Source organism: Schistosoma mansoni, chromosome 1 (genome assembly GCF_000237925.1).
Source record: "Schistosoma mansoni strain Puerto Rico chromosome 1, complete genome".
NCBI classification, from domain to species: domain Eukaryota; kingdom Metazoa; phylum Platyhelminthes; class Trematoda; order Strigeidida; family Schistosomatidae; genus Schistosoma; species Schistosoma mansoni.
The window spans coordinates 14,257,004-14,277,712 of NC_031495.1; the positions used below are offsets into that span (position 1 = coordinate 14,257,004).

General features: G+C 37.9%; 1 protein-coding gene across 1 annotated transcript in view; it reads left to right on the forward strand.

The window, feature by feature from the left end:
- The window catches only part of Smp_141220 (putative component of oligomeric golgi complex), a gene marked incomplete at both ends in the record, with an annotated part of 30,201 nt that overhangs the window by 2,490 nt on the left and 7,002 nt on the right, over positions 1-20,709 (forward strand). Inside the window, 6 exons of the mRNA XM_018793351.1 lie at positions 668-921; positions 7,478-7,533; positions 12,637-12,728; positions 14,520-14,634; positions 16,303-16,434; positions 18,878-19,252. Coding sequence (XP_018647873.1) covers positions 668-921; positions 7,478-7,533; positions 12,637-12,728; positions 14,520-14,634; positions 16,303-16,434; positions 18,878-19,252 — 1,024 coding nt within the window. The remainder of the gene's footprint in view (positions 1-667; positions 922-7,477; positions 7,534-12,636; positions 12,729-14,519; positions 14,635-16,302; positions 16,435-18,877; positions 19,253-20,709) is intronic.

Sequence of the window (20,709 nt, forward strand, 5' to 3'; positions counted from 1 at the left end):
AGAAATCGGTTTTTATTTGCAGTTCGTCCTAATGTCCTTCTAGTTGTTTAAGTTTAGCTTTTTATATATGGGTTAGCGTTATTTAAACAATTTGACAATATGTAGTAGATTCTACTCTAAACACATTTGTAGAAACAACCGTGGGATCATACATTTAAATTATTAATATTTAAGTTGACGGCAAACTTGTGTAATAATATGTGGAATATTTAACAACACTTTTCCTGTTTACACTTCTACCGACATATCAGTAACCAAAATCAAAATGTAGGCTGCTGTCTTCATATCATCACTGACCTGTATTTATGATATTCTTTCATATTGTTATGATGTATACTTAAAATAAATTTAGCTCAGCATAGTCTTAATTCTGCAACTAGTGTTCCTAGGTGTAATATGTTAGAACGAAGTTACATCAAATTCTATTATTTTCAAAATAATGTGTTTGCATAGTTTTACATAAGTAATGATAATAGTCCCTTCTGGTAAACTTTGTAGGTCACTAGGTGTTTAAGCTATGTATGTGTCCCATATCTAAATGAAGCTGTTTTTTGTTCCTTATTAAATCTTGGTCCTTTGTTCTGTGTTTCATATTTTTTTAGAAAAATGTCACTAACTATTATGTCTAGCATAATATTTAAAAACTATTCTTTCTTTGCCAATACAGGTATGCTCTTGATGAATACGCTGGTGCTCGTCGCAAGGCTTCTGTTAAATCTTTTCTTGATGTTCTCACAGTTGAACTTGACTCGAATTCCACTGTCAGGAATCATTCTGTTGGCACAGTTTATACGATGGACATAAGAGAAAAATCACGTGATCATGGACGACTTGTGAGTGATGTACTTGCTTGTGTTCATCAAATTACAGCATCGGAGAAAGAGTATATAAATAGTTTATCCAAGGACTGTCACGATACACGTATGAATACTTTGTATTTCTTGGTTAATTTATTATGATCCATGTTTGTTTAACAATTGTGTCTAGACTTACAGCCTACAGCTTTCTTTCGTAGCCCGGACTAGTGTTGAAACGGTGATATGTCCGTCTCAAAACATTGAGGTTCATAGCCTCATTGCTCCAGAGTTTATCTATACTTCTCCATAATCCCATAGGGCTCAAATATGACACCAAGATAGGTCCTCACTACTAGCCTGATTTTCATTGGATTTCGTTTCAAATCCATGAGTACTTAATAATTCTAAAAGTCAACAAGATTGTTGATAATCACCAGTTCAGTTTTTCTTCAATTAAATTAAGTTTAGGATACAATTGTTTAATAGTTTAATCGAGGAGGCTATTTCTCTCAGTCGATTCTGTGAAATGCGTCCACATGTTGTCTTCCTGTATCAGAGAAGCTGATGACTACATGAATTATTAACCAAGAAATAAAAGTGTTTGTGGACTGTCTTCTTTGAGAGAGAAGAACTTTCACAAAAAGCTGAAAATAAAATTTGAAATAATATACAGAATTTTTACCACAAAACTCATGGATAACTCAGAATATCGCCTGTTTTATTTTACCAGTCTCAAGTTTAACCGAACCGAAAACGTGTTAATTCCATGCCACATCTCAATATATCTCTCTCAATGCGCAAGATAAATATCAAAGTTCCAACATTACAAATAAACTGTTCTCAGTCAGTCAGTCAGTCACAACGTAGAACTTCGTACGTACGTACATCAGTTCGAGTTGCCATACCACATTAGCACAGAGATGAAGTTGTCGATTCAAATCCTATATTGGTAGAAGTAGTAAGAGTATAAGCATTAATGTGAAAGATTAGGGTTTGAAGATGCTATTGAAGGAGTATAATACAATGAAATAAATTTGGAAAGAGAAAAAGGATACAGACATGAAGAATTCAGAAGATTAGAATTTGGTAGAACACAAAGAGTGGATGCACCTTCGCCATTGCAAACGATTTTGAGCCATGTCATTCAAGGTCTCTAACCATCAATTGCTATCATCTCGCGAATCCCAACCAGGTAATCTACACCTACCAACATGGCCCAGTCCAGTTGTCAGTGACTTCATGGATTTATGCCATGTTTTGGTCTGGTCGCCCCTAGCTTTCTTCCAACCTGCTCCTACACCATGAAACATTGCATGTCGTGGCAGTCGGTGGTTGGGCATATGTAACACGTGTCCCAGCCATCTCAACTGATCAAGTTTCACTACTTCATCAATCGATTTGCCATCCTTATCTAGTACCCGTTTCTTAACAACTACATTACTTACCCGGTGGTCCTAGGATATACGAGCTATGATTTGAAGACACCTATGATCGAAAACTAGCAGCCTACGAATATCCTCTACTATTACCGGTCATGTTTCACTGCCATAAAGTAGGACGTAATGAACTGCTGCACAATAAAACCGTCATTTGGTTGCTAGAAGGTTATCTCGCCTACGCCATAAATGACGCAAGTTGGCGAAAGCTAGACGAGCCTTCTGTATCCGTGCTGAGATTTCGTCACACACCAGACCACAAGGGTTGATGAGACTCCCAAGATAAGTGAAGCTGTCAACACGCTCAACTACTTCACTCCCTAACATTAGTTCAGGTGTCGATGCGACCCAATCCTGAAGTAACATTTTGCACTTCGAGGGAGAGAATCACATCCCGCACATGCCTGCATTGTTGCTTATAGTGGTCAAAAGACTCTGCATTTTGTCAGAGTCTTCACCGAATAAAACTATATCGTCGGCGTATTCTAAGTCAACAAGTGAGCCTCCTGGTAAAAGTTCAACTCCAGGAGATTTAGATGATGAAAGTGTTATCTCCAAAAGCATGTCGACGACAAAGTTAAACAAGAATGGGGAAAGTGAACAGCCCTGACGAACACCACTTAAGGCAATCAATGATGACAGTTCGCCATAAGCTCTAACTCGACCAGTTGTGTTCGAGTAGAGAGCCTTTATGAGGTTAATGTACTTCTTTGGTACTCCTTTCACTGACAAACACTGCCATAGAACCTCACGATCAACGGAGTCGAATGCCGCCTTAAGGTCAAGAAATACTACGATTGTGGGACGTCTGAATGTATGTCTATGTTCTAGGACCTGACGTAGAGTGAATATCTGGTCTATGCAACCACGTCCAGGTCGGAAACCAGCCTGGTTTTCTCTAGTCTGCTCTTCACGAGCTTTGGTTAGGCGTCCAAGTATTATTGAAGCTAATATTTTAGACACTATATTAGTCAAACTGATTCTTCTGTGATTGTCACAGGAGGACTTTTCTACTTTTTTATAGACTGGCACAATCAGTGATTGGGACCAGTCAGATGGAATTACGTCCAGTTCTCAGATTCTACCTAAGACCTCAGTCAATATCGCTGCTAATATTGGACCACCATCCTTAAAAATCTCAGGAGTTAACCTGTCAGGGCCTGCGGCTCTCCCTCGCTTCAGATTTCCTATAGCTTTTTCAACCTCGTAGAGAGTTGGAGGACTTACCTCAATTTGCCATTCAGGACGACTGGGGATCGTGGGTAACTGAAGTTGGGACGAATTCGGGGGCCGCCATGTCAAAAGATGTTTTTCCTTATGCTTAAAGTTAGTATTTGCAAGAAACAGGCGGTTATCTGAGCACAGCTGCAACAGACGGTCTCCATTATCTGTTCTTTTAGCCACGACACCATAAGATCCTCCCAGGTGTCTTTCCCTTTCGCTTAGTTTACCTACTTGAGCATTAAAGTCACCAGCCACTATTACTATATCAGAACGCCTAGCTTTTCGGAGAAGGTCAGAAAGTTTCCTGTAAAACTCATCTTTTATATCGTCTGAGCTACAGTCAGTGGGAGAGTAGGCAGAGATGACGAAGAGACAACGACGAGTTTCCCTATCTTTCCGGGTCCTTACTGATCCGTTTAGTCGGACAGCGCATAGACGACTGTCTACTGGGATCCAGTCTAAAAGAGCTAGTTCTGCCCTAGGACTTAATGCTATACCTACTCCAGCGAGGTCATGGGAAGCAGCATCAGGGCTTCCAGATACACGAAGCGTGTATCGAGATGGTTCTTTATTTCGATTAGGTGAGGTCAAATGAATGACGCTAGTCGGATCTTGTATGCGCGTTTCGGAGACGCAGCATACATCGATGGTGTAAGATTCCAGAGTCCTAGCTAAGGAGGCCTGTTGTCCTATTTGGCACAATGTTCGGACATTAAAAGCTCCTACATGTAATTTAGAGCGAGGTTTCAGGAGACCAGGAATAACGTTCCGTGTACACGAATCGTTTGCCCTAGCGGTGCGAGGTGATAAAAGGACGTGAGAAGGGTTAGTCGTGGAAATAAGAGAGTTATTAGGAGTTGTAGGAAGGATTTGAAAGTGACCAACTTGGTGTCGTGTGCTGTTACGGGTATGAGGGCATTTATCACTTCCCGGCTGCCCACACCTTCGAAGGGTATTTCTTGAGGGACCTGAAAAAGAAGTTGGATTAGTGTTGGTCTGAACGACCTGGGAGCGTGACCGCAGTGCTCAAGGGACAACTGCTAGAGGCTGGTCACGCACGGTCTTCTTGTGAGGGATTTTTGAAGTGTTAGCTCTGTTCTTCAAAGGACCTTACCGCTGGAGACGGAAATCCGTGGGATAAGGCGAGGTGTGCATTTTTAGGGTCGACCTTTTCTAACCCCACCCCTCCTTGTGGGAAGGCAGCATCGCTGTCATGCTGGTTGTCTGAAGGAAACACCTTACTGCTGTCACACCTCTGTACAGTCAGCAGTACGACTTCGCCTTCGGACCTTGGGATTGCTGCTTTTAGTCTTATCGCTCTTTAACCGACCTGCCTGGCATGGTGGGACCTTGAGAAACGATTGTTCCAGCCAGAATAGCTCGATTGGTTCATCACGATAGGCAAGCCCGACCACCACGTCAAGGTAGCAGCAACGGTCGGGTAAACTGTTCTCAGTTCTCTGCAGTTTACAAACTTATCAGAAATACCACTTCCTATATTATTTGTTTATGTGAATACATAAAAATTGGTACAGAGGCACCAGATACACATGCGCCACACAATAACAATGAGAATGTGAAGAGATAAAGAATGTAAGGTGCGTATAAGAAAAAGAGGAACAATAACGAACAGAAATTAGTGTATGGTAGTGAAACAATAATAATGGTATAAGCAGTTCAATCAGCAAAGGTACAACCGGAAAGAATTCTTTCACTTGAAGAAGTTACATCCATTTTTTATGAAGAAATTACAGTAAAGTTACAGCAGGATCTCCATTGGTTTCTATTCTAAGCCATATCTGATAATGTTGCTAGCCACTGTGTTGCACCCCAACCAGGGATTCGGGAAGAACCAACAGAAGCCAGCCCTTTGCAGCTTTCTTTAATACCACGACACCATGTCATGCACTGACCACCTCTTTGCTCTTTCAAACCAGTCCCAGAGTTGGCGAATAATGCGCGACGAGGAATTCTCTGAGACAACATTCGTAGAACATGTTCAAGCCACCGAAGTCGATGTTTCAAGATGATGACACCAGTTGAATTGTCGTCGCTGTGCCCGAACACACGATACCTAACCACTGCATTAATAATATGGTGTTGCCACTGGATGTCAGTAATCCTTCGGAGACAACGATGATCGAACACAGAGAGTCGTCTAACATCCTCAACTCGGAGAGGCCAGGTTTCACAAGCATAGAGCATAACTGCTCTCACCGACGCGTTGTAGATCCAAACTTTTACAGCTAGACTAACATCACGAAGGCGCCAAAGATGGCCCAGATTAGCATAAACCGCTCTGGCTTTCATTATACGTGCATCGATCTCATCACTCACGCCACCACCAGTACTTATGCAGCTACCTAGATACACGAACTTCTCAACTACTTCAATCTGCTCACCGCGCAGGGTGAGTACAAGATTAGAATCCTGCCAGTCTTGTAGAAGTACTTTCCACTTCGAAGGTGCGAAACACATACCGTACCTATGGACACTGATTGCCAACTGATTAAGTGCCGATTGCATGGCTTGGGTATTATCGCACAGTAAGACAATATCATCCCATACTCAAGATCGAGAAGTCTTTCTCCAGGCAGCAGATCCACACCATCATTACCTGCATCTATCAGAGCTGTTTCCAGAACGTCATCGATAGCAAAGTTGAAGAGGAATGGTGAGATTGGGCAACCCTGCCTAACCCCGCTGCTTGAATGGAACAAAGGAGAAAGGTGGTTGTATGCCCTCACTCTGCCTCAGGTGTTCGTGTACGAGGCCTTCAAGATGTTAATAAACTTCTCAGGCACACCCTTCTTCAATAGACAATCCCAGAGAACAGTCCTGTCCAACGAATCGAAGGCAGCCCTGATATCAAGAAACACTACGATTGTTGGCCTGCGATAAGTATGACGGTGTTCTAACATTTGGCGTAGGGTGAAGATATGATCAATACATCCTCGACGAGAACGAAAACCAGCCTGCTCCTCGCGAGTCAATCGTTCTCGGGTTTTAAACAACCTACGAAGAATGATAGAAGCCAATAGTTTGGAAGCAATCGGAAGTAGACTTATCCCCCGACAGTTGTTACAGGAACGACGTGAAGCCTTTTTAAAGATAGGGACAACTATCGACACAAATCAAATGAAATGACAGTTACTACTGGAAATACCACTTCCTAGCTGAATGTCAGATTACTAGAAACTTGTTTCTTATTAGTCAGAATGGGGGTATTCTTTCCTCCGACTAATTTTATTCCAGAATGTTAAGAAATTCTGGTTATGAGAAGTTTCCAAATTCAAATAAAGATAACCCAGTGTGCTCAGTAATAACATTAATAATAGTAAGTAATAGTATGTAAGCTTGGACTATTCGCGGTCGCTGAATCTAAAACGTAGGGTGAAGACACAAAGATAATAGTTTTGGATTTAGACGTTGAGTAGTAGGTGAAAATACCGAGTTGATTGATCTGACTATAAAACTTCTTCTATAAGGATAGTTAGGAGTCGTCTTATGATTTTCTATTCGTGGCCTGCTCTGATATACAGTACCAGCTGGCATAGGCGTAAACTACAGACAGCTAACAGATCAAGGCTCATCCTTAATTAATCAAGTCTTTGACTGGTGGTCTAAGCGATGTAGGTTTCGACACTTAGCTGGAACTCGCGCATGATTTGTTATCAGGGCTTGGAATTATTACGCGGCATATATAATAGTTGGTCGCGGTGGTGAAGATTTATTTTTCATCTTTTTTTGCTCCTGTCTATATTATTCTATGATTTCTATTGCATGTTTTCATCCCTTATTTTCATTTCTTGATTCATACCTTTATGTTTTCCAAAATCATATATACCTCGATCATTTTGCTACTCATCCTATTAATTGTATCTGGCTACTGATATCGTTTGTTAACTTGAACCGAAGGATATAGCTGCTAGGTTCTATATAGTATTGACTGACTAAGAACTCGTCCCTTTGAACTATATTAATTGGTATTTGATTTTTTCATTTTCTTAGTAATTGCAGACTTGAAGATCATTTGTTTGGATACAATTACCGAGAGTTTATGCTCTCACCTTAAAGTAAGTTTGTCATTACGTCCGATCGGAAGGCTCTTATATGTTTTTTCTCACCAGCTGCTTTAGTATTTTTATCTATTATACCGCCAGTATCATCAGTCCTAGCAAAAGTGTGACTCAAAGACAAACGCATTAAAAATTATTTGGTAAATTAGTTGTATCTTTAAGTAAAGTGCATATAGGAGTTTCTCTTCATGGTTATGCTACTCCCAGAACTTTATTTGTTATTTCATCTCTGTGTAGTAAAGGCGGTAACATAAATTTTGATTTTATTGTGAATTGTTTATGTGCAATTCTTTGTTATGCATAATCGACTGTAAAAGTGGGAACATAATCATAGAACTGGTAAAAATTCAGTTTTGAATATCAAAATTGTGATAACTCCAACACATACTAATAATGATATAATTATCATACACATTGAACAAGTTAATGTTTATCTGAACTCAACAAACCAATGGATAACACGCTGGGAATTCGAGGTAATGCTACTGCATTTGAATACGGCTATGAATACCAACATTGTGATCCAAGTACACCCAGCTGACAAGCCCTAAATGGAACGAAACACGCATTTAGGATTCCAATGCTAGGAAAAGTCCCTCTACTTTAAATAATCAGAATAGTTCAGATTACTTCATCTTACTTTCTTACTGGTACAACTGGGAGAAATTCTATCGATGTCTCATGTTTGAGAATGTAATCTACTCCTTGCTTTTAAAATTCAACTTACGCCTGTTACCCCTTGTGAAGAAGCATAGGCCGCTCACCAAGATTCTTCACCGAAACCTGTCCTGAGCAATCCTTTCTGGTTGTTTCCAGTTGCCATGCATTCTTCTGATGTCCGCTTCCATTTTTTGACGCGATGTTTTCCTCGGTCTTCCTCTTTTCCTTTTCTCTTCAGGCATGCAAGTTAGGGCTCTCCTTGTGGTACAATTTATGATTTCCGCAATGTATATCCTACTCACCTCTAGTGACTTTTCCTAATTTCCTATCAGCTGGAAGTTGGTCCATTCTCTCCCACAGTAGATTATTGCTGACAGTATCCGGACAAAGAACATTGAGTATCTTGCGTAAACAATTGTTTATAAATACTTGGACTTTTTTAATAATGGTTGTAGTAGTTCTCCAAGTTTCGGCTCTATACGATAGAACTATCTTGACGTTCGTATAGAAGATTCTCACTTTGATATTGGCTTGGAGACAGTTGTTTTGAGTTCCATATGTTCTTCAACTATAGGAATGCGGCCCTTTGCCAATCCTCGCCTTTACATCTGCATCTAATGCTTATCTTCACTTGCTTGCTCGCTTCTATGTATTCGGTCTTTGCCTTGACTTTCTCTGTTCTTGTCCGACTGTTGTTAACTGCTGTCTTCTTGTACTTCCCCTCTTGAATCCTGCCCAAGATTTCGATAGATCCATTCTTCATGACGATGCTTCTTGCAGCCCAGCACATGGCACTTTGAAGTTAGTGCTTATGTGATGCCTTCCCAGTTGTTCTCCATCTTGGTTTCCTCGTCTTTGAGTAGATCCTGTAAGGCTTGGAACCTGTTGTTGAGAATTATTTTGAATTCGTTGAGTTTGTCAGTATCTCAAAGGAAGGCTGTATCAAACCTTTGTAATACTGTTAATCCAGTTTTCTAATGTTTCTTTAGCTTCCGTTTCATCTTGGCAACCACCAGGTGGTGATATGAAGCTATGTCAGCTCCTCTCTTGGTTCTCACATTTCCCATTGGCCTTCTGAATGTCTAGCGATACAAATATGATCAGTTTGATTCCCTATAGTGTGATCTGGTGAGATTCATGTAGCTTTGTGTATGTGTTTGTGGCGTATTATTGTGTCGCCTATAACCATTTCTTGAATGCACATAAATTTGCAAATTTGTCATCATTTTTGTTTCTCTCTCCCAGTCCATGTCTTCCAATGATATCTTCATAACCGTTGTTATGCATTCCGACATTGGCGTTTATGTCTCCTATCAGGATGTTCAGGTTCTTTCCTGAGCATCTCTCTACGATGAACTGCTACCTCTCGTTAAACTGATCTTTATCGTTATTTCTATAATTGGTGGGTGCATAACACTGGATAACATTTATTGTGATTCCCTCCTTCTTTGTTTTGAAGGATCGTTTTATGGTTATAGATCAATGAGATTCCCACTCTATAAGTGCTTTTCGTTCTTCTCTGGATAACATCAGTGCAAGTTCTTGTGTTTGCGAAGCATCTTCATGACCAGAGTACAACAATATCTCTCCTAAATCTAATCTTTTCTGTTCAGTTGGGGTCCAATGTGTTTCACTTATTTCGAGCACTGCCAATTTGTATCACCTCTCTTCCGTAGTCGTTCGATTGTTCCTCCCAGTGTCCCACATTGTTCGGACAAGCGAAGTGTTGTGCCATCAGTAATTGTAAATAGTTTACAGTAAACGACACAGTTCAATGAAAAACATACACTCAAGATGAATTATCTTTAGTCGCTGTTCAACAATTCGCGGATGGGCCTGATGTAAATAAGCACAACAATTGTTGATTTGCAACAAGTGTTGCGACGCCCCAACATTTTGTGTTAGGTGAAAATGTCATCAATGTATCCAAAACCTGAACGGGAAGCCGAACTGTTTCTCAAGAGCCCACTTTTCACTAGAGACACACATTCTGAGGAGTGTGATAGAAGCCAATAGTTTGGGAGCAGACTTGTATTAAGTACGCGGTTCTTTCTAAAGACGGGAACTACAATTGCTTTATTTCAATGTAATGGAATATACTATATTCCAAATATCTTCAAATAATCTACGGATTACGTTTACTTATAACTATATGTCCGAAGCATTGCTCTGGTATTTTGAGACCACTGAGTAAGTAATGCAGAGTTTAAGGATAGAGTGCCAGGTAAAGATGAAAATTCGATTAGTGAGGTAGTAAACTTTATTAACTGTAGTGGTTAGGACATGTATTACGTATGCCCAACTACCGCCTATCGTCACGGTCAATATTGTGTGATGTAGCAGTAGGTTGAGATGGAATTAGTTGTAGTTAAACCAAGATGTGACACCAATGCATGAAGTCGCGGGCATTTAGTTTGAGCTATGTTAACAGGTGATAGACTACCTGGTTGGTGTCCGCGTGATTATTGTAACCAAATTACAAGAAGCTTTGTATGATAAGGCTGAAAACCGTTCTCAATGGCGGAGGTACATTCACTTCTTGTCATCATTTAGAACCATAGTCCCAAAATCTCTCCATATCTTTTTTCTTCTTCTACACTTACCTTTTTTTACTGTCACTACGTCTGCTATGGGATTCATCTCGAAGTAATTTTATCTCGCTGCGCTAATGTCGTATGGGGACGTGAAATGATGTATGTCAGGTTTTACGTTGATCATTATGATGATAAATTCTTGTCCATCACTGAAGAAGCCAAGAGTTGGTTGTCTGTTACTTTTGACATAAAATGCTTCAGAATTTAAAATTGTTTACGGACCTCCGATCCGTTGGTTCACTGAGCACAAGACGGTTCGACCAACGTTCCTGGGTCAACGTACTGGTGTAATTACCTATGAAGTCCTGTGTCCAGCGTTGGAGACTCCCTTGAAGGTTACTTACTGGTGTGCTATCGACCTTAAAATCTTCACTGACAAAAGACTTCTTGCTGATAGTGATTCAGATTAGTTCTTATTAGGGCATTATCGTAATCCAGATAAGTACTCCTAAATGAACAGAAGTTCTTCATACAATCGGGGAATCAGTAGCTGATCATAATATGATCAGTTTGAGTCAAGGAATAATTTACAGATGCTGAGAGACCAAGTAGAACATAGGCACAGCCAGATGGAATTATTAAAACAAATCCTAGAGTAGTAGAATTAGTAACAGTATCAGTAGCAATAGAGTAGATTAGTGATAGATAGTAGAAGTATAAGGAAAACTCAGGACTCAGATTCTAATAGAAGACAAACAGTGAATGCACCTGCACCATCGTAAACGGTTCTAAGTCATGTCCACCAAAATTTCTGATCATTGCTTACTATAATCGCGCGAACCCCAAACGATAATGGAGATAATCTTTATTAGTATGATACTTGAAGAATGCTTGTGAGAATACGTGTATTGTTTTGTCCATCTGGAGATGATTTGAACCCATCAGTCGAGTCGTCGTAAGACTTCATAAAAGACGTCATCATATACCTAAATGTTGGTAATTCATTCGGTAGATTGTGAAGTCCCAATGAACAACGGCAGATTAAACAAACAACCCAGCGATGCAACAGCAGTAAATTTTGACTGTCGGGTGTAAAGGTAGACTCACTCATTTTGCAAGAAAGTAAAGACGTTAGACCTTCCATTAAACATTGGGTTTATCAGTGTAATTATACGTTTCTTCATAATTCATTGTGATCTTTCTTTCTCTGGAAGATTTGATTGATCTTTATTAACCTTAGTTTCAAATAATTTTAATCTTTATGCTGCTTTGTACTGCTACTATCTTGAATGTGTAAATCAATTCCTTCTGTTATGGTACATGTTCTCTTTTCCTTTTCATTTTATGTACTAAGTAACAAACAACTGCATTCTACATCAATGTAGTTAAGTTTGTATATGATTTTAAAATAAAAATATGATGTCATATGATATTGGGCTTTTATTGGTTAACGAGCGTAGATAGACAAGTATCTATGCTAAATGTATGAGACACTTTATAATATTGTAAATTCTTTTCCACTATTGATTTCACTGTAAGTGTATTCGGATTTTACACCGTTCGACTGCTCTGTATTTTGTGTCAAACTGTTAGTCTGATCTATTCTCTAGTTCACAATTGTTGATCGTGTGTTCAGATTTAATTTGGTCTACTCATCTAGAGTTCCCCCAGTTATAATAGCTAGTGTATCAAATCTTATGGTATCGTATTATCACGTGATTCGCTCCGAACCTCAGAAAAACCCATCCGTTTTAAACTCCTCTGTTATATTAGGATGTAAGATTGTTTTCTAAGTAGTGAAAAATTTTTCTTTTGTAAGGATATTGTTGATTTAAATATATATATGCTTTGGATTTAGATTAAATATACTTAACAATTAGTTGAGAATAATTTTTTTACTATTTAGTTGAACATTGAAAACATGTTGGTATCTCATCATGATGCCGTTACATTATATAAAATGAATAATATTATGAGATTTTATCAACATACATTTATGTAAGTGTGATTGTAGTTAATAAATCAAAATTTTATTGATATCTCTGAGATTGTGTATGTATGTGTATAAGACCTATCTGTTGATTTGCTAGTGCTCTTCAGTAACAGCTTTTTACTAAAAAGAAATACTTATCATGTGATATACACCGTTAGAATTCTGTTAGTAACCATTGTATCCCCTACCACAAATAAAGTAATACACAAAAACATAAGGATACTGACAACGTAATAGACTTGAGATATCTTGCTAGATAGATAGATATCCGAAGTCAACCAAGTTAAGAAAGCGATAGTTACTATTGCCCCCTAGAACATCTTGGGAGTAGTGCAAATCCAATGAAATTGTAAAATGTAACCGAGATTAAACGATTATCACGAAATGTAAATATTCTCGATTTCACTTATGTATTGAGTTGATACATAGTTCTTAAAAGTCGTAAACTTGGACAAAGTAATTCCCCAATCTTCTGATTAACAGTATTTCCTCAGTTAATCCCATTTTATGACAAGAAAAAAATTGTTTACCAACAAATTAATATAAGTGGATTGATTAGATTAATAAACCCCGTTTTCGTGAATTATCCTGATTTATAATGTACAGTAGTGGGTTTTTAAGAACGGGCCCTTGTAGTCAAGTCGGAGATTCGAAGTTATGAACATCATAGCTGGTAATGTATTTTTATCTCAGGAAAGCAGTTAGATTATTCTACGGGCTTCACTTAAAAATGACCAGTATCATTCTTAGCTAAACCAAGTCGACTTATTAAAGAAAACCCATAGAGTATGTGTTGTATAAAATCATCATTATGTTTCGATGTAAATTTACATATTGGTAGTAAACGAAATCTCAAGTGGAGACAACCAATTTATTGTTTAACATGAAATTACGAAGTTCTTTCGTAAAATGTGAAGATCATACATTCAATATTCCATTTGCAAATACTCCATCAATTGTCTCAAACTTCATAGTTCCTTCATTGCCACTACAATTACTCTCTGTTCTCGTCCTCTTCGATTCGATCTTCCCAATCTTCTGCCGCCAGGCATTTCGCTTCTGATTGACGTTATATACTACTTATATTGACAGATATAAGTAGCATATACCATATATTTATCTTATTACATAAAGTTTCTGTTGCATCTGAGAAGATACTAACCAACGAGAATATCCTTCATTGTCTAATCAGTTTTAAGTATTTCTACCAGTTAAGACGTATTAGAAACATCTTGTTAACCAATCAGATAGATAATTAAATGGTAAGAAAGACTCAACTAGATATCTAACCAAGTGTTCGGATTTCACACAACTGGGTTTCTCTAGCATGAGAATGGTAATTCCAGGCAAGCTAATTCAATATACTCATTTTCTTATTCTGGAAAGTGGGATCAAACATGACTACCATAGTTTTATCAAAACATCATCACTTGAAGTTTCAAAACACAAAGAACATTTACACACTAACATAACCAAACCAATAAATCGTCTCGGAAACTTAGTACTTCAATACCTACGAGATATTTCATAATCCGTTACTAAGAGACATAAGCACCGGACTCGGTTACTGAGTGACGGTTATGAAATTCACCTCACACCCTTCTGTTCGTGCTGGCACTTAGTATAATTCATTTTTATTTTTAGTCTAGCTCATTTTTCAGTGTACAAGTGTGTTATGCGACCGATTAACTGTATTAGTTTTATGTTGATAGTAAAATTTTTTTTGAAACCGACCTTCAATAAATTGTGTATCATTTTATTTGAATTTAAGTTCTGTTTTCATCGTTTTTATCTAGATCACTAATTAAATCTACTGCCTCACTAAATTTATGCCTAGATGAAGTTCAGAAGCTCTGTAAAAGGTTATTACTCAGCACACTCAAACAATTTGTTAAACAAACTCTAGAACAAGTGAGAATTTCAAGTTATGATTTTCTTTTTTATTAAATTCTATAGGTGTTATATAGTGTATGGCTCAATCGTAATGAGGTTACAGTAGTCAATACAAACGTTCACAAATAAGTGGTACCTTGAATTGAAGGACTGCATACCTATTTTCCTGTTATGCTATTCTGAGCTTTATGAATTGCACAGTAATAAGTTTTGTCTATTACTATGAAATATCTGTTTGCAAATTGTAACAGAAGAATAAAAAAGAGCACTCAGTTAATGCCATAAAATTTCCAGCGAGTAGGTTTTCCTAGATTAACTATTGATATGTTGTCAAGAAAATACCTTGGAATTCACTATCAAAAACTAAATTATATACCTGATAAACATTATGCCAACAAAGAAGGGGACAAAATGTTTATAGTTACTTTTGTTTTAATGACTCGAACAAAAACTCACCCGACTCTCAATATTTCAGCATAAGGTTAGTGCAGGAATGAAAACAGGATGTCCATATTCGTCAGTGTAACTCACCCAGTAGACATTGAACATGACTTATAAAAATATTAATACCTATAGTTTTTGTTAAATCTGATCTATTTGAAAATTCAATATTCTTCTGTAAATGTTAATATCTCAAAAATCACCTGTATTTGGTATGTTTAGCTGTTCATATTTGGATGTTCTCGATAATATGCTTTATTCTATTACTGACATTTTGTAAGGCTGAACTTCCTGGGATAAGTTGTGATTGTAAAAACCATTCATAGGAATTTAACTCCAACAAACGGACAATAATCTACACCAAGTCAGTTTGTTTCATCTCTGTCAAGTGTTTTTATCTCATGAGGACGACCTGCATTTTGTAAGGGGATCAATATTTCGAACTACATATCTTTTATTATGTTTTTGTCAATATTTGTCTTAAGGAAATATTCTGTCTAACCATCAGTTGTGTTATGTCCTTGATCTGTCTACCCACGTCTATGCAATGATAACTTGTCTAATCTAGATTAAGACCTTGATGCGATAGGCTGACTGGTTTAACCTTGAAGGCTAGTACGTGTGATTTCGAAATGTGACCAACTGTCTGGGATAGAGAGACGGAAACTATACTACCACCTGATTGGCTGACAAGCACGCGCGCGCGAGAGAGAAGACAAGTCAACTGGAACACTACTCGATTTATTTCCAGTTCCGATCTGGTTCCTGATTCAGATCATTGTACAAAGATACATGAATAAATAGATGACTAACCCGACCACAACGTACAATAATTAGGGAAATACAATTACGTCCAAAACTGGGGATTAGGTTAGAAAATAGATTACAAAATATTATGTTTAAATTACAATAGCTTTGGAACAGAAAAGGCTATGGCAGTGAAACATACATCAAATGAAAGCCTATGGTCTGTAGAAATAAACTAGGGACAAAAATAAATGTTAGTGTTTTACAAGCTTTGAACTAAACGAAATAACGTCCCCAAAAATAGCTTCAGTAGTTTGTCAAGACTTCTTGTTTCTCTGTTCACATCAGTCTGATTCTTCCCCAAGTTGTCATAGATTGCCAGAAGTCAGTCAGTGATGTAATAACTTTTTTCTTGAAAAAATTATTTTCTTACAATTAATAGAATCATCTGTCAGTCAGTTTTTGTTTCTTTCTCATTTTCTTTACAATTTATATTAGCCTGATCATCCAAACTTAAATTTATCTCCGAATGAACTAATCACTGACACTCTGCAATTACTTATCCAAATGGTCGGTGATCAAGATATTTCATTACTACCGAACGATGAAGTGAAAGCCGAACGCGCAGAGGTATATTGTATATTAACGTAGCAAAACTTTTCGGTACAACCACTGTTTGAATGAGTGGGCCTTTTTACAAACCGTCTCCAAACCTAACTTTTAAATCTACAGTTATTGTTTTACATTAAGTCGTCTATTGGATGTATTGAGATTCTGATTAAGTGAATCTTATGTATTCTATCATAGGTGTCTTCAAATCATAGCTCGTATATCCTAGGACCACCGGGTAAGTAATGTAGTTGTTAAGAAACGGGTACTAGATAAGAATGGCAAATCGATTGATGAAGTAGTGAAACTTGACCAGTTGAGATGTCTGGGACACGTGTTACATATGCCCAACCACCGACTGCCACGACGTGCAATGTTTCATGGTGTAGGAGTAGGTTGGAAGAAAGCTAGGGGCGGCCAGACCAAAACGTGGCACAAATCCATGAAGTCACTGACAACTGGACTGAGCCATGCTGGTAGGTGTAGACTACCTGGTTGGGATTCGCGAGATGATAGCAATTGATGGTTAGAGACCTTGAATGAAATGGCTCAAAATCTTTTGCAATGGCGAAGGTGCGTCTGCTCTTTGTGTTCTACCAAATTCTAATCTTCTGAATTCTTCGTGTCTCTATTCTTTTTCTCTTTTCAAATTTATTTCACTGGACTATACTCCTTCAATAAGATCTTTAAACCCTAATCTTTCACATTATTGCTTATACTCTTACTACTTCTACCACTATGGGATTTGAATAGACAACTGCATCTCTGTGTTAACGTGGTGTGGCAACTCGAACTGATGTACGTATGTACGACGTTCTACGTTGTGAATCTTATGTTTGAAAGTTTAAAAACTAGCATTTTAAGTGTCCATAGTGATTTAACTATATATATATATATATATTCAAAATAAACGATCAGTATAACTACAAAAAAACCATGTCTACTAAGTTATATAAGTGTTTTCTCTATGCTCTTAACATTTAGAGCTGTTACTCATCTTGATTTATCTTTAGAAGCACGAAAATCCTTCTGACCTCACACTTCATTGTGCATATTTTTTTGTTATCAAGAGATCACTATAATTTCTTTATTACAAACACATATCTAGTTATTAGTCTTTTTTGAAAACAAAAGACATTCATGAAGATTTTACAGTTATTATGTGGTCGATTGATAAGGTAACCAATGGTTGGAGACTCTAGGTGACATGGCTCAGAATCGATCACAATGGCGTAGATGTATACACTCTTTATCTTCCCTTAAACCTTGAGATTAAAATTGCTTCATATCGTTCTTCCTTGCTATACTATATCCTTATATACAACCTATCTTTTATATACTACCACCACTAAATTAACTATTTCTATGAATCCGGTGTTCATCTTGTTGTGCCAACGAGGTAACTTGGACCGATGCATAAATGTGCCTGGTCCTACGTTGTGACTGACTGACGATTGATAAGGTCCACAAAAAGAATGGTCCTTTTTTGATCTTAACACTTGTGTCTAAGCGAAAACTGCGGATGTCATATTTCAGTAGTACGATACTACAATATTTAGAAATTCAGATATGACCATGGAAACGAAAAAAACCGTAGTTCATTCCATACACATATAATCTTTTTTTTTTGCTTCTGAAAAGAAAGATATTTGAGAAGATACTAATATTTTGTTGGTACACCAAATGGTTTTTGGTAAAACATCGGTTGAGGACCTGCAGGATCTTCCACTACAGTAACATGTTTAGTAATTGTCTATTATAACCCCTAAGTGAGCCTATTTTAGCTGTTGATGATTCAGATAAATAATAATTCCATTCTCTTAAGCACTTGTGATCGGTATATGTACACCTTTATTCGTGACCTTGTTAATTCGATACCTGTATGTCTGTACACTAACTGATCTAACGTCCACCTTCTTACCCGTATTATTTATTGTCTGCTTCGAGTTAGGGTAACACCTATAACAAGTAAGATTTCAAAGTTTTGCCTTCTCCGGTTTGCGTCTTTGATCGTCTACATCAACGGACTCATGAAATATGTTCCCAGTAACACTAATATTTGACTTATTCTATTTCCTTATTCAATAACGCATATAACTACATGAATACGTACGAACTTAATTAAGGTTCAAGATTTCATCAATCATTATCGACATAATGCTCTTAGTTAACTACGGACACTAAACGTCCTAAGAACACAATATAGTTACACAGATGCCGTATTACATTATGGCAGAGTCGGAAAAGCCTATTTTATTTAACAGGACGTCCACTCAACATGCCGCTGCTCTCTTCCTTCTTTATTTGATGACTAGAGTGATTGATTTTCAATAAGAGTTATTATTACGAGTCCATTCAAACTATATGCGGTTACCTCGTACGTTTGTTGTGTACAAGACAGTGTTTTCCTGATTTCTTACTTATTTACCGTTTCTTTTCCTACGGACATTTTTCTTCATTTCAGGTGATCGATTGTTTGGTATCCCCTTTGATCACTTACTGCGAAAAGTCTGCTAGCTTACTCAACCTTAACTCCCTATCGCACATAAGACATCTGGACGACCAACTACCCACTAATCCACCTGATAACCCTTCAGTATCAATATACTTAGCTAACTGTTTCAATGTTATTCAGGTCAGTCTTTCAGAGGTTCCCTTCAGTGCTAGTCAAGTTGAACAAGTTGCACTGAAGTTAGATAACTGTTTGAATTCATTGGTTGTTGCACAAGTTTCCTTTATACTCGAAAGGACAGGTCTTTTGTTAATAAATCAAAGACTTGACACTGCTCAGGATCCTAATGTACCTCAGCACACGATATCCCAATTTCATGACATGCTGGTAAGTCGTTTAGCCCTATTGTAGATTTAGTAAACAGTGCTACTTCAAAATACACCATACATATTTCAGTAGCCTTTGTTTGGTGTTATTATTTGTTTATTATATCTCCCGATATTTTGATAGCTGATTGATTTGTTGATTTGTTGAATAAGACTACGCTCTTTGAGTTTACAACTACCAAAGCTAGACGTGAGTAGACCAGTCATAACCACCTCAAATTGTTAATTAAGTGACACCTGCCCCTGTCCAACACAAGTCCCTCCGAAATTGCAGATCTCTGCTTAACCAAGTGCTAAGTATCGCGAGACCTGTTGTTTCTTGTTGACCATCTCAAATCACCTGGCACGAAATTAATGTTGATTTTCCAGATAGTAAATTATTATTGATATTTAGTATCTCATTCTTGAATCCATAAAATTGCAAACCACATATACATACCGTAGGATTTAACTTGCCCTACTGATGTACTACTAGAACTATCAACGCGATACATTTCCCCAAGCGGACACCACGTCCAGGCTTCGATGCTTTGGCGCTCAAATAATCGGTCTCTTTTAATAGGCACAGGTTTCGTATATCCCGACTGATCTCTTCGGTTTCTATCTTCAGTCGAACTGTTCTGACTTATCCATCTGGACCATAATTGATCAGTCTAACCATGGCCTTCGGCCACAGATTTCTCGGTGAGCCAGTATTGTTTATTAACACTAAATCTCCTGGTTGTAGGTTTCTTCTCATTGTCCAACCACTCGTATCTCACCTGAATGGTTGGGAGATCCTCCCGTAGCCATCTGTTGCAGAATAGGTTGGCTAGTTGCTGAGCTTCCTTCCATCTCCTGTTATGTAAACCCGTTTTACTCATCTGCGCTTTGTCGAATGATACACCTCTGTAAACTAACAATAACTTATTTGGCGTAAATACATCCAGACTATCACAGTCATTAACTAGCTTTACACGAGTGGTCGGTTGTTCAATATTCCTTCAGCCCTTATTGAAAACGCCTGCAAAGACTCGTCTGTCAATACCTTCTGAAACAGTAGTGATTGTAGAAGTCTTATTGACTTTATGATACGTTCCCATACACTGCCTCGATGACTAGATCTTGAGGGGTTGGTATGCCATTCACAACCTCTTTCCAAAAAGGCATTTGCTATCTTATTCCGGTCCCAACTACATACAATCTGTCTAAAACTGGCATCGGTTCCTCTAAAGTTTGAACCGTTGTTGCTGAACACATGTTTTGGGTGACCCCTCCTATCAACGAATCTCGAGAGAGCGCATAAGAATGAGTCAGTATCCAAGATGTTGGACATTTCGATGTGAACTGCTCTAATAAACAGGCGGGTGGACAAATAACCGTGTCGTTTTTCAACGACTCACATTCTCTTAACGTAAGATGGTCCAAAATAGTCTATACCATCAGAATTGAATGGTGGTGCGTAAGCTTCCAAGCGAC